Source organism: Eretmochelys imbricata, chromosome 20 (genome assembly GCF_965152235.1).
Source record: "Eretmochelys imbricata isolate rEreImb1 chromosome 20, rEreImb1.hap1, whole genome shotgun sequence".
Classification (NCBI taxonomy): Eukaryota; Metazoa; Chordata; order Testudines; family Cheloniidae; genus Eretmochelys; species Eretmochelys imbricata.
Window position 1 is genome coordinate 9,177,210 of NC_135591.1, and position 12,326 is coordinate 9,189,535.

A 12,326-nucleotide genomic window follows, 5' to 3' on the forward strand; every position below is an offset into this window, starting at 1 on the left:
TAGATTCAGACGGCTAGGTCAATCTGGATTAAGCGTGTCCACACAGGTGCTGGTATAAGTGCTCCTGAAAGCAGATCAGGCCTTTCCCTGTTGGAGACTGCCGTATATATTGTAATACAGCTGGGAGGCAGTGGCTCTGGGAGGTGCTTCATGGATGCGGACTGAGCCCTGGCCTGGGGAGCTCTCTCATTCCCAGTCTCTTATTCAGGGCCCTGAGGGCTGCCCCACCCCAGTTCACAGATTTCATTTTATTTTCCACAGGGGAGCAAAGGGAGCATGTGACAGACCCAATCCTGCCAATGCCCACAAATGACCCAGGTTGAGCTGCTTGCCCAATGCAGACAGCAAGGCTGTTCCCAGGGGAGGTGTATTTGCTAGATCAGGCCCCATGCACTTTGATGATGGATCCTCCACAGAGAACTTGCTCAGGCTCCCATTTGTTCAGGAGTGCAGGATCAGGCCCCTGGAAGGGAGTATAACTACACATGACTGGGAGGGGAGTGCGGTCTAGTGGTTAGTGTATGGGAGCTCGGAATCAGGACTCCTGGGATCTAGTCCCAGCTCTGGGAAGGGAGTGGGGTCTGGCATGTTAGAATGGGGTTAATGAGAGCCAGAATTCCTAGCTTCTATTCCCAGCTCTGGGAGTGGGATCTAGTGCATAGAGCAGAGAGGGCCGGGCAGCAGGTCTCCTAGGTTCTATCCCTGGCTCTGGGACGGGAGTGGGGTCTAGTGGCTAGAGCAAGGACTTGGGACTCCTGGGTTCTATCCCATCTTTGTAAGGGGAGAGGGTCCAGTAGTTAGAGCAGAGAGAGGGCATTGGGATGCTTGAGTTCCCCTTGACTGTTTTGTCATCAGCCAACTAGAGAGTTCATTTGTTTGAACCCGTGTGTTTGCTCTGCAGTACAGTGCCCAGCCATCAATTCACAGCCTGGGCACAGGGTGAAGGAATAAACATCTGAAGACACAAATAAAATAAATGCTGGGTGTGGCAGGTGGGGAGCCAAGCCTGATACCCAATTTCAGGCAAATAATGCTTCCATCTGCAAGCCCCTCTCCCCTGCTGCAGAGAAGATGTGGCAAAGGCCTGGCCCGGATTGCTGGAGAGCCAGGCTCAGTCCCCTGCACAGCCCTTGCTATGTAACTTACTCCTCTGAGCACTGGGGAAATAGCCCTGCCCCACGGGGTGCAGGTTACTATGGCCCTGCCCCACGGGGTGCAGGTTACTATGGTCCTGTCCCATGGGGTGCTGGTTACTACAGCTCTGTCCCACGGGGTGCTGGTTACTATGGCCCTGCCCCACAGGGTGCTGGGTTACTATGGCCCTGCCCCATGGGGCATTTAAAGACCGTGCAGTTTTTCTTCTTGCTGTAGAATGTGGCAGTCAGGGGAGGGGCCCTGGCACTGATTTTGACCCCTGGTCCTGCACCCCAGGTGTATGTGTCGGGGTGTGTGTGGAACAGAGCTGGCATACAGCTCCCTGCTGGGCAGCTCAGCTCAGCTATTTTGCATGGGGTGTGTTTCCACACCAAATTCAGCAAGGCCCCAGCCCTGCAGTCATTGTCTGGGTGCTTCATGTAACACACAGGCCCTTGGGCTGGGCTGAGTGTGCACTAGTGTGACACAACCCCCCCCCCCGCACAGTGATGGAGAGAGTGTAGGGGTGTCTCACGCAGACACACACAGGGGAGCCTGGTGGTGGGGCAGTCATTCATACATGAGGGGGGTTACACACACACACACATTGGGAGTATATTGGGGTCACACACATGGAGAGTTTAGGGGGTCTCTCTCTCACGCACACATGGGGCGTGTAGGGGGAATCACAGAAACACACACAAACGTGGGGGCATAGGGGGATCTCACAAACACTGCATATGGAAGTGCATGGGATCTCTCATTCTCAGATACAAGGGGGAATATGGGAGATCTCTCTCTCTCACACACACATGGGGGGAGCTTAGGGGGATCTCTCTCTCTCTCTCTCACACAGACACGGGGGAGCGGAGGGGGATCGCTCTCTTACACACACGGGGGGGGAGGGGAGCGTAGGGGGATCTCTCTCTCACACACACTGTGGGGGGAGTATAGGGGGATCTCACACACACACGGGGGAGCATAGGGGGATCTCTCACTCTCTCACACACATGCACACACAAGGTGGGGCAGCTTAGGGGGATCTCTGTCACACACACACACGGGGGGAGCTTAGGGGATCTCTCTCTCTCACACACACAGACACGGAAAAATACACACGGGGGGGGATCTCTCTCTCTCTCTCTCTCGCACACACACACACACAGACACGGGGGGAGCGTAGGGGGATCGCTCTCTCGCACACACACACCGGGGGGGGGGATCTCTCTCTCTCTCTCGCACACACACACACCGGGGGGGGGGAAGGGAAGGGGATCTCTCTCACACACCCTGAGGCGAGGGCCCAGCCCGAGGCCGCAGCGCCTTGGAGCTGTTCCCCGCCCGCAGCCCCTTTGTGTCTCTTCCCCGCAGAGCGATGTGGCTTTTTTCCTCCCAACATGCGCGGCCCAGACAGCAGCAATGGGGGGCGGGGGCATCCGTCTCCCTGTATGTGCGGGGGAGCTGTGTGGATGGGTCTGCAGAGCCCCCCATTGCCGGGCGGATGGGTCTGCAGAGCCCCATTGCTGGGGGGGGGGGCAGATGGGTCTGCAGAGCCCCATTGCTGGGGGGGGGGGAATGAGCCTGCAGAGCCCCATTGCTGGGGGGGGGGCAGATGGGTCTGCAGAGCCCCATTGCTGGGCGGGGGGGGGGGGGAATGAGCCTGCAGAGCCCCATTGCTGGGGGGGGCAGATGGGTCTGCAGAGCCCCATTGCTGGGCGGGGGGGGGGGGGGAATGAGCCTGCAGAGCCCCATTGCAGGGGGGAGGAGCAGATGGGTCTGCAGAGCCCCATTGCTGGGCGGGGGGGGAATGAGCCTGCAGAGCCCCCCGGCTGGCTCCCAGCCTTTCGCCCCAGTGCGGGCAGATGCGGGCAGCAAGCGCGGGGCGGCTGCACGGGCGGGACGACGCTCCGCAGAGCGAGCCCCTCCCTGTTGCCCCCACCCCGCCCAGGGCAAGTACCTGGCCGCGAGCCCCGCCCCCTGCGCTGAGTGACAGCCGCCGCGATCACATGGGGGGCGGGCGCTGCGCTCGCCACCTGGGAGCCGCCGCGGCCGGGGCTGGGGGAGGAGGAGACGGAGACGGAGAGAGACGCGCTGGGGATGCGTTCGCCGCCGGCCGCTTGTGCAGCACCAGCCGCGGGCGGGGCGCCGGCCCCCTTCCCCATGGAGCGGGGCTGCTGAGCCGCCGGGCCGGGCCGGGCCATGGTGGCCGCCGCCCCTGCTGCCGCCGCGGCGATGAGGAAAAGCTTCCTGGTGCCCGAGATCAAGCCCCTGGATCAGTATGACTTCCCCCGGGCGCGCAGCGCCGCCAGCCTGGCCTGGGCGCTGGCCAAGGGCTACGGGGGCGCAGGTACCGCGGGCCGGCTGGGGGGCAGGGGAGACGGGAGGCGCCGCGAGGAGGCGGGGAGGGGCGTGGAAAGGGGGATCGGGATTATACCGGGCTGGGGGGGGGGGGGAGGTGGAGCTAGAAGGGCCTGGGGATCTGGCTGGGGGGGGGGTTCTGCATTATAGGGGGCTTGGAGGGGGTACGTGCTGGGGGGCCGGAGTGTTGGAGAGGGAGGGCAGCTACATGGGGGGAGTGCACCTGGGAAGAAGAGGGGGATCTGGATTATACGGGGCTGGGGGGTAGATGGAGGCAGGGATGGGGGGGGGTGTTCCTGGATTATAGGGGTTGCGGGGGCAGGTATTGAGGAAGGTTTGGAAAACTCCAAAGGCCCGGGAGGGGGAAGCCCAGGATATAGGGGGTAGGGAGAGAAGAGAGGGTTGGATTATGTGGAGGTAGGTATGGGCCAGGAGATCCCTGATCACAGGGTGGAAGGAGGAAGAGGGAGTCTGGGCAATCCGGATTATGGGGGGAGAGATGAGCTGAAGTCTGAAGGGGGGGGGGGGGGGGAAGGGACGAGAATCCAGAGTACATAGGGAGGAGACTTGGTTTGTGGGGAATTTCCTCTTCCTTGTCCCCTTGCCTGCTCTCTGTCAAATGTAGGTGGCTGGTTTGGGGGTCCCTGAGGGGAGGGGCCTGATTTTCTCCCTAGCAGGAGTGGGGTGGTGGTGACCACCCCTCTGCCTGGGTTTGGCTTTGGGGGGATTTGGGCTCTGCTGGTCACACCCCCTGCTGTTGACAAAGGCCTCTATGCTGCTCCCTGGGGATGGGTCCCTTGTGGGGTGGGGGAGATATCCAGTACCCCCATTCCACACCTTATTGCGGTGGGAGAGCACTTAGCTGCTGCAGTGGGGTTGATGGGGTCTCTTTTTTTCTGGAGGGAGGGGGAAGGGAGGGAGTCCCCCAGCTCCACTCACCTGCCTGCTCAGAGCTGGGGGCAAAGAGGGGTCCCTCCCCTGTGCCATAACCCTGCCATGCCTCTTCCTAGCAGGGCCCTTGTTTCCGGGAGCTCCTGCTGTATGGCCTGGCATCTGGCTGGCTCTGTAAACGCCCAGCCCGAACAATAGGCTAGAGTTTTTGCCCTCCATCTCAGTGCCCAGAGGGGCTTTCTCTGGCCCTGGTGGGTTGTGCTGCACCAGGGATAGGGCTGCGTGGTGTGTGTGTGTGGGGGGGGGGGCAGTGGCAAGTGTGGGTCTGTCACCTGCAGTGCAGACCCTCCCTCCCAGCAGCTGCGACATGTGAAAGGGCTGTCTGAATATTCAGGAAGATGGGGAGTGGGTGTGAGGGGGTTGTGTGTGCTGGTCTATCCCCCCCAGCCCTGTCTGCAATCTGTCCCCAGGCCTGCTCTGCGATTGGAGAGGGTGGAGTGGGGGGGATACAGAAGGGCTGGGATTTAATCTCCATGTATTTTTCTCTCCCTGGCTGGCTCTCCCTGAGGCCCTGGGTGGGCAGGTGTCTCTCCCGGCGGTGGCAGGGCGGAAAGGACCTGGCCGGCAAAGGGTTTTGACTGAAGGCCGTGTTTGTTCCTCTATTTGTGTCTTATCTCGGATGGGCAGAGGGGGCTGCTGTGCCTGACACCCCCAGCGCCTTACTCTCCAGCCCTTGAGCTGCTCTGTATTGTCTCCCGGAGTGCCGAGGCCCTTTTGTTGCAGTAGCAGGCCCTGGGTGGTGGGAGCCGTGGTGACGTGTGCATGGCGCTGCTTTAACCCTCTGCTTGCTGCTGCTGCGTGCCCAGGGCCGTGGGCGGCTGGCTGGTGCTGTGCCCCGCCCTGCCAGGCTGTGATACTGGCTGTGTCCAGTGGCCTTGGCAGGTGTCACTGTCAAACCTTTATCTCTCTATGATGACGCTGGAGCTGGAAAAGCCCAACTGGGGGAGGGAATTGTCTGCACTGCTCTGGGGTGCTGCCTCCAGCAATGGGGCTTCTGCTGGCCTGCCCTAGCTACTGATGTGACCTCATGGGGAGGCAGCTGGCTTGCCAGCCTTCCAGGGTGTGTCCCTGTGCCGAGGGCACCTGGCTAGTGCTGGCACCTGCCCTGGGAATGCAGCTCAAGAAGCCGGGCTGGCCAGACTCTCTGAGTGAGGAGTGACTGCAGACATTGCCTGGGGACCCAGAGACTGAATCTGAGATGAGGAGGGGTCCCCTCTGGGTGGGAGCTTCATGCGGAGCCCAAATTGTCCCATCTCATCAGTGGGGTTAGGCCTCATGTGCTGGCTCCTAGATCCAGGGTGTGTGGGCTTCCACTGCCCTTACCCAACACCACCACCCCCTCCCCCTGGGCCCCTTTGGCAGGGCAGCATGGGACTGGGATCAGTTGGCCAATAGGGTCTTCCCCTTCCCCCACCGTCTCTGTGGGGTCCTGCACCAAGTTCCGTCTGACCTGATGTTCCAGGAGGCCCGGGGATCAACTTTGGGTGATGGTAGTGAGGGGCAAGCGAACCTTCCCATTAAGGGCTCTCTGTTCCTTCAGCCCCCCAGAACCGTGTCTTCTACCCCATTCCCCTGAACTCCTGACATCCCTGGCTCCCAGCCAGCTGTGGGGCTCTCCTGCCTCTGCCTGGCCTCTGATCTGCCCCAGATGTCTGGCTGGGAGCAGCTCTCTTTCACACAGGCTGGGGATGGGGTGGGGCCCCCCCAAACCTCCTCCACACGCTGGCTGGTGGGGGAATTCCTTTTCCCTTCTAGTGTTGTGTGGCTGGGAATGGGAGGGATGGCAGAAGGAGCTGGGAGGGGGCAGTGCATCCCCATTGGGGTGGGTGCTAAGAGCCCTGTGTCGCAGGCACATGGTGATGAGAGAGGGAAGCCTCACTTACTAAGCAGCCAGCCTGGGGGGAGGGGGGACGTTAAGCTGATACTGCTGACCTGGAAGTAATGTGGGAGGGCTTGAAGGCAGAGCTGCAGCCCAGGCGAATGCTTCTGGACTAGGGGCTGGCACTCTGTCGGGGTGAGCGCTGCCAAGGCCATGGGAGAACAAAGAGCTAGCGGCCTGTGGCCTGCTCTGTGTGGGAGTTACTCACTGGCTGCTAGAATGCAGCTGGCTCTGGGGTGAGGCTTGGCACTTCAGAGGAAGTGAAGGCAGGTCCTGCCCAGCTGGGTGTTACAGGGTGTGGGACAGGATGGAGTTGATGACAGCAGGGTCAGGGCAGGGTGCAGAGTTCACCAGCCTGGTGCTGTATGTGGAGCGAGGGAGGGGGCCCAGCTGAGAACAGGTTCCCCCTGTCCCTGCCCTTCTGTGTCACACATAAACAGCCCAAGCAGGGAGGCTGCGTCATCTGCTTTGGACCCAGGCCAGGGTGGCCCTGGTGGGGCAGCGTCAGGTTCAGAGTCTAGGGCCCTGCTGGGAAAGCATGCTTATCTTCAGCCCTGGCAATGCCGACACCTGCCGGCAACCCTGCCGACCTGAGCTGGAAACACACACATGTTTGCATTCCAGCGCTGAGGCCCGGTTGGGTTTTGGGCTGGCTGTGGACTGAGTCAGGTCCCATCAGCGCTACAGACCCAGTGGAGCTGGGTGGTGGGTACGCAAGGCCCTGGTAGCTGCTGTTGGTGTCTGACAGGAGTGCCTGCAGGTTCTGCCTCGGGGGGTGGGGAGAGCTGTTGTGCTGGCTACTGCATGGGCTCCCCCAGCTGAGATTAAGGGGCCCCATTGGGCCCAGGACTGCATGGATCCCTAATAAGAGACAGTCTGTGCCCCAAAGAGCTCCCAGTAAGTAAAGTGTGGCGGGGAAACTGAGGCACAGAGTGCAGCTGCACAGCAGGTCAGTAGCAGAGCTGGGAATTGAACCCTGCAATCCTGACTCCCAGTGTGGAGCTGGAGCCACTACACCCCACTGTGCCCCAAAGGCCAAAATTGCTCACCACTCTTTCAATTAAGCTTGGCTCAATGGGCCAAGGCTCCAGCGGTAGCCCCTACAAGGGTTCCTGCCTTTTGGAACTACAGAGATTCCCATCAGCACCTGCAAACTCTCCCGCCGCAGCCAGGCGGCTGTTCAGAGGTGTCACAGGCATTGCAGGACCCTGTCTCCATCCCAGAACGACCCTGTTGGGGCAGGGGTGCGACCTGTGGTAGCCCAGCGAGGCCTGCGGGGACCGGGCCTGGAACGCCAGTTCGTTGGCACGTTGGTGTCAACACAGGCAGCGGCACGAGCACCAGACGAGTCCTGACAGGATCCTGGCCCAGCTGCTCCAACGCCATGTTCAAACCTGGTGATTCAGGCAGGGGCGGGGACTCCTGGCTGCTGAAGTGCTGCAGTGGGAAGGCTGGGAAGGGAAGCAAGCTGGTCTCAGCTATGATCTGGGCAGGCTGGGATTGCCAGGGCGAGATGCCTGGGTATGTGCTCAGGTCCCACCCCAGAGCCAGTCCACCCCGATCGCACTGACCCCAGCTGCATCCCCTGATGCCTGTTGTACCCTCCCCCCCCGGCACTGTTTCTAGGGGCATTCCCGCTGAACCTCTCTAGAGAGCTGTGCTGGGGGAGGCTCTTGCATCTGCTGGAGGGAGGTGGGTGATGGGGGGTGGGGCGCAGGGAGACTGTGGCGTGAGCCCCCAATGGAGGTGGGTATCTCTGTAACCCACATCCCCTTCCCCCACATTGTTTGGCTCCTTCAGGGATGGGAACGGGCTTCTGAATACCTTCTCAGTGCAAAGGGACAGAGGCCAGTGGGGGAAAGCTCCCACCGCCCCTGTGGCTATCCCAGCATGGCTGGGGTCTGCTGAGCCTTTGCTGTCTCTGCCTTTCCCAACCTGGAGAAGGGCTGTGGTGTGGGAGAGGTAGCCCCTGACTCCCTCACCCTGGGGCTGCTGCTCCTCCTCAATGAAGACCGGTCACTAATTTAGAGCCATCTGGATCGCTTGGTAAATGGGCGCATGCAAACAATCTGCCTTTTAATCTGGTTAAATGTAAACGTAGGCATCTAGGGACAAAGAGCGTAGGCCAGACTTACAGGATGGGGGCTCTGTCCTGGGAACCTGTGACTGGGGGTCATGGTGGATCATCTGCTGAACATAAGCCCCCAGTGTGATGCTGTGGCCAAAAAGGCTAATGCAATCCTGAGATGCATAAACAGGAATCTCAAGTAGGAGCTGAGAGGTTATTTTACCTTTGTTTGGCACTGGTGTAACTGCTGCTGGAATCCTGTGTCCAGCTCTGATGCCCCATACATCACAAAGGATGTCAGTAAATTGGAGAGGGATCAGAGAAGAGCCATGAGAATGATTAAAGGATTAGAAAGCTGACTTAGACTGAGCTCTGAGTCTATCACTACATTCAGCTTAACAAAGAAAAGGTTAAGGAGTGATTTGGTGAGTCTACAAGTACATACATGGGCAAAACTATTTAATACTGGGCTCTTCAGCCTAGCAGACAAAGGTCTAACCCTATCCAAAGAGTGGAAGGTGAAGCTAGACATGTTGAGAGTGGAGGTAAGGTGTATGTTTTTAATGGCGGGAGTTACTATCTGTTGGCACAGTTTACCGAGGGTTGTGGTGGATTCTCCTTCACTGACTATTTTTAGATTAAGATGAGGTTTTTCTAAAAGCTCTGCTCTAGGAATTAGCTTGGGGCAGGTCTCTGTCCTGTGCTGTACAGGAGATCCCAATGGTCTTTCATTCCCTTGTGATGTCCCGGTGCCCTGGCAATGGCAGCAACAGTGCATTCTGGGATCCCGGATCTCCGGTGAGGAGCAGGGCTTCAGGGTACTTCCCCAATGGGAGGCGCTGCCCTTCTCTACCAGGTAGGCTCTGGTCCCCCTGTGGGCCCATGTCCTTCCCCACCTCCTCCAGGGCAGTTGCAGGATCTGGCACTCCCCACAGTGGCCCAGACTCTGAGAGCAGCTCTTGCTACTGCCCAGCTCTGGCTTCTGGCCTGGCCAACAATGGGGCCTCCGGGGGGATGAGGAGAAGCAGGGGGTGGGGCTGCATGGGAATGGGGGGCAAAAACCCACCTCAGGCCCTCCACCCCACCAGGAAGAGGCTGGTGCTGCCCCCAAGCATCAGGCAGGCGCAGAGCGACTCCACAGGGAATCCGGGACAAAGGCTGTACAAGAGTCATTTAGCCTGGGGCCAGGAGTTGGACTGTCTCGCCCCATTAGGGATGGGCGATCCCCATATTTGGAGCCGGCCTGGGACCCCACTGGGGGCAGATGTGCAGGCACTGCAGGGAGTGGCTTGTTGCAGCTTCTCCTTGCCTAGTGTAGACAGGCCCTGTCAGCCCTGCCCCAGGCTGCCAGCTCTCAGGAGTCGGGGTCTCGAGGGTAACAGGGTGTTACCTTGGCAGTGACCTCGCTGTGGGTGGGTAGGGGAAGGGAGAGCCAGTCTGCCTATATTTTTCTCTAATCCTGGCTGGTCAGCTGTGTGCCACCACTCTCAACTAGTCCTGGCGTTGCCTTAACCCCTGGGCCTCCACAGCCACCGTGTCCTCTGCCTCCGGTTGCCCACACCTCCTATTTGCTGGAGCCATCTCCAGTTCTCGGTGCCCAGCTGCTGCCCCCACTCCTAGCACAGCATGCTAGTCCCTGCAGCCTGGGCTCCCAGCTCTGAGCAGGCCCTGCTGTGGGGTGGGGGCAGGGGGTGCCTTCTCCCCCTGGCCCATGTCTGGACTGTGCGAGCCCATCCCAGCTTGGGAGATTTCCTTTCTGATCCCCTCCCTAAGGCTCAGCTGATGCCCTGATGCACTGGATTCAGGAGGGATGTGCCCCAGCTAACATAATTCCAGACGCTCATGTGCTGCATGGACTACAGGCCCCAGCAGGCCCTGCTGCACCTGGCCCCGAACCATCAGGTGGCACGGCTTGTTGGGACCTGTTGTCTCCGGGGGCCGTGCCCCTGCCTTGGAGCTGGGTTTGAAGCCTGGCTCCTGCCAAGCGACTGGGTGTCTCACATCATGTGCACCCGTGCAGGCCACCAAAGTCTTGTGCCATGGCTCCCCGGGCACCGGCACCTGCTTCCTGAGTGCTGGGGGGCCGGAGGGAGTGCTAGAGAGGGAGGGCAGGTTACACCGGGGTGTGTGTGTGTGCGTGCACGCACGCACACCTGGGAAGAAGAGGGGGATCTGGATTATACGGGGGTGGGCAGGTGGAGGCAAAGGGATCGGGGGGGCTGTGTTCTGAGACAGGTTAGGAAAGCTCCGGGGGCCTGGGCAGGGGAAGCCCAGGATATAGGAGGTAGGGAGAGCAGAGGGGGTTGGATTATGTGGAGTGGAGGTAAGTATGGGCCAGGAGAACCCCGATCACAAGGTGGAAGGAGGAAGAGGGATGCTGGGCAATCCGGATTATGTGGGGAGAAATGAGCTGTAGTCTGAAGTGTGTGGGGCGGGGAAGGGACGAGAATCCCGAGTACATGGGGGAGGAGACTTGGTTTATGGGGAATTTCCTCTCCCTTGTCCCCTTGCCTGCTCTCTGTCAAATGTAGGTGGCTGGTTTGGGGGTCCCTGAGGGGAGGGGCCTGATTTTCTCCCTAGCAGGAGTGGGGTGGTGGTGACCACCCCTCTGCCTGGCTTTGGTTTTGGTTTTGGTTTTGGGCTCTGCTGGTCACACCCCCTGCTGTTGAGAAAGGCCTCCATGCTGCTCCCTGGGGATGGGTCCCTTGTGGGGTGGGGGAGATGTCCAATACCCCCATTCCCCACCCTATTGTGGTGGGAGAGCACTTTAGCTGCTGCAGTTCGGGTGATGGATCTCTTGTTGCTGGAGGGAGCGGGGAAGGGAACAGAGGAAGTCCCTGTGGGGTGGAGAAGCTGGCATCTCATGGGGAAGCTGTGCTGGGAGGCGTTTTGGCTGGTATGGTGGGGGCAGGGCATCGCCTTGTGGGTTAGTCGGGGGCTGGGAGTTAGGCATGTATCTAAACACCCCCTCTGTGCTTGTCTCCCAGTCGGTTACCATTATCCCTATTTCCCCACCCGAGGACTGGCATGATGGGGTGGGGAAATAGGGGCCTCTTGGGTGCTGGGGGGAATGGAAGGGGCTTCTGGGGTCCTGTGGGAGGCTGCTGCTTTCCAGGCTAGGACATGAAGGCTGGGGCTTGCCCATTCCACTAGGTACCACGTTTTCAGCCACGCCTGTTTGTGCCTTGCCTGATTGGTCGGGAAAGTCACACAACAGCATTCCCATTGGCTGATTGGATGGGAGCACAAGCCTTCCCACCGTGAAGCTGGTGGCATGTCCTGGGTGCAGGTGCTGTGTGGGCCTCCCTGCCACTGGCATGCCCTATGAGTGACCAGGCCAGCAGCTGGGCATGGGATGCAGTACAGTCTGCACCCTTCCCTGGGGCCTGGCTGTGGAGATGGGGGCAGCATGTAGGTCAGAAAGACCCCTTAGCAGCGATGCTCACAGCCCCGGGATCAGGGCCTTTCTCTGGGCCTGTCTACATGCGAGGCATTGGCATCTCCGGAGCAGGAACACCGGGCTGCCATCTCCGGGACGTGGCCAGGGGCTGGCCCCGAGTTGCTGGGAGGGTGCGTGCAGGGGCCTTCGTGTCCTGTGCAGCTCCGCCTGGTGGCGTGCACGCCGTGGGCTCTTATTTGGTGATGTAGATATGCTGCAGTGGTGGCTGCAGGTCCCAGTGCTTTGGCAGCTAGGGGTGAGCCAGGTTGGGGGAAGAGAGGCCTGTGGGTGTCTGCTTGTGCCAGCGCTTCCTGCCCCATGTTAGGGGAGTCTCAGGGGGGTGCCCAGGGGTGGTAGACTCTAGGAGTTCAATCTAGTTAAACAATGAGAAGGTTAAGGGGTGACTTGATCCCAGTCTGAGTTCCTAAATGGGGAACAGCTATTGGCTGAGGGGCTCGTCCATCTAGCAGAAGAAGGCCCCCCCCGAGCCAGGCTGA

The 12,326-nt window shown here is 60.1% G+C and overlaps 1 protein-coding gene across 2 annotated transcripts in view; it reads left to right on the forward strand.

Moving 5' to 3' along the window:
• Positions 1-3,217: 3,217 nt before the first annotated feature.
• The window catches only part of CAMSAP3 (calmodulin regulated spectrin associated protein family member 3), a 34,209-nt gene continuing 25,100 nt past the window's right edge, over positions 3,218-12,326 (forward strand). For both annotated transcript variants that reach the window (XM_077838808.1, XM_077838809.1), the window contains exon 1: positions 3,218-3,481. In XM_077838808.1, the coding sequence (XP_077694934.1) occupies positions 3,334-3,481 (148 nt within the window). In that variant the 5' untranslated portion in view covers positions 3,218-3,333. The remainder of the gene's footprint in view (positions 3,482-12,326) is intronic.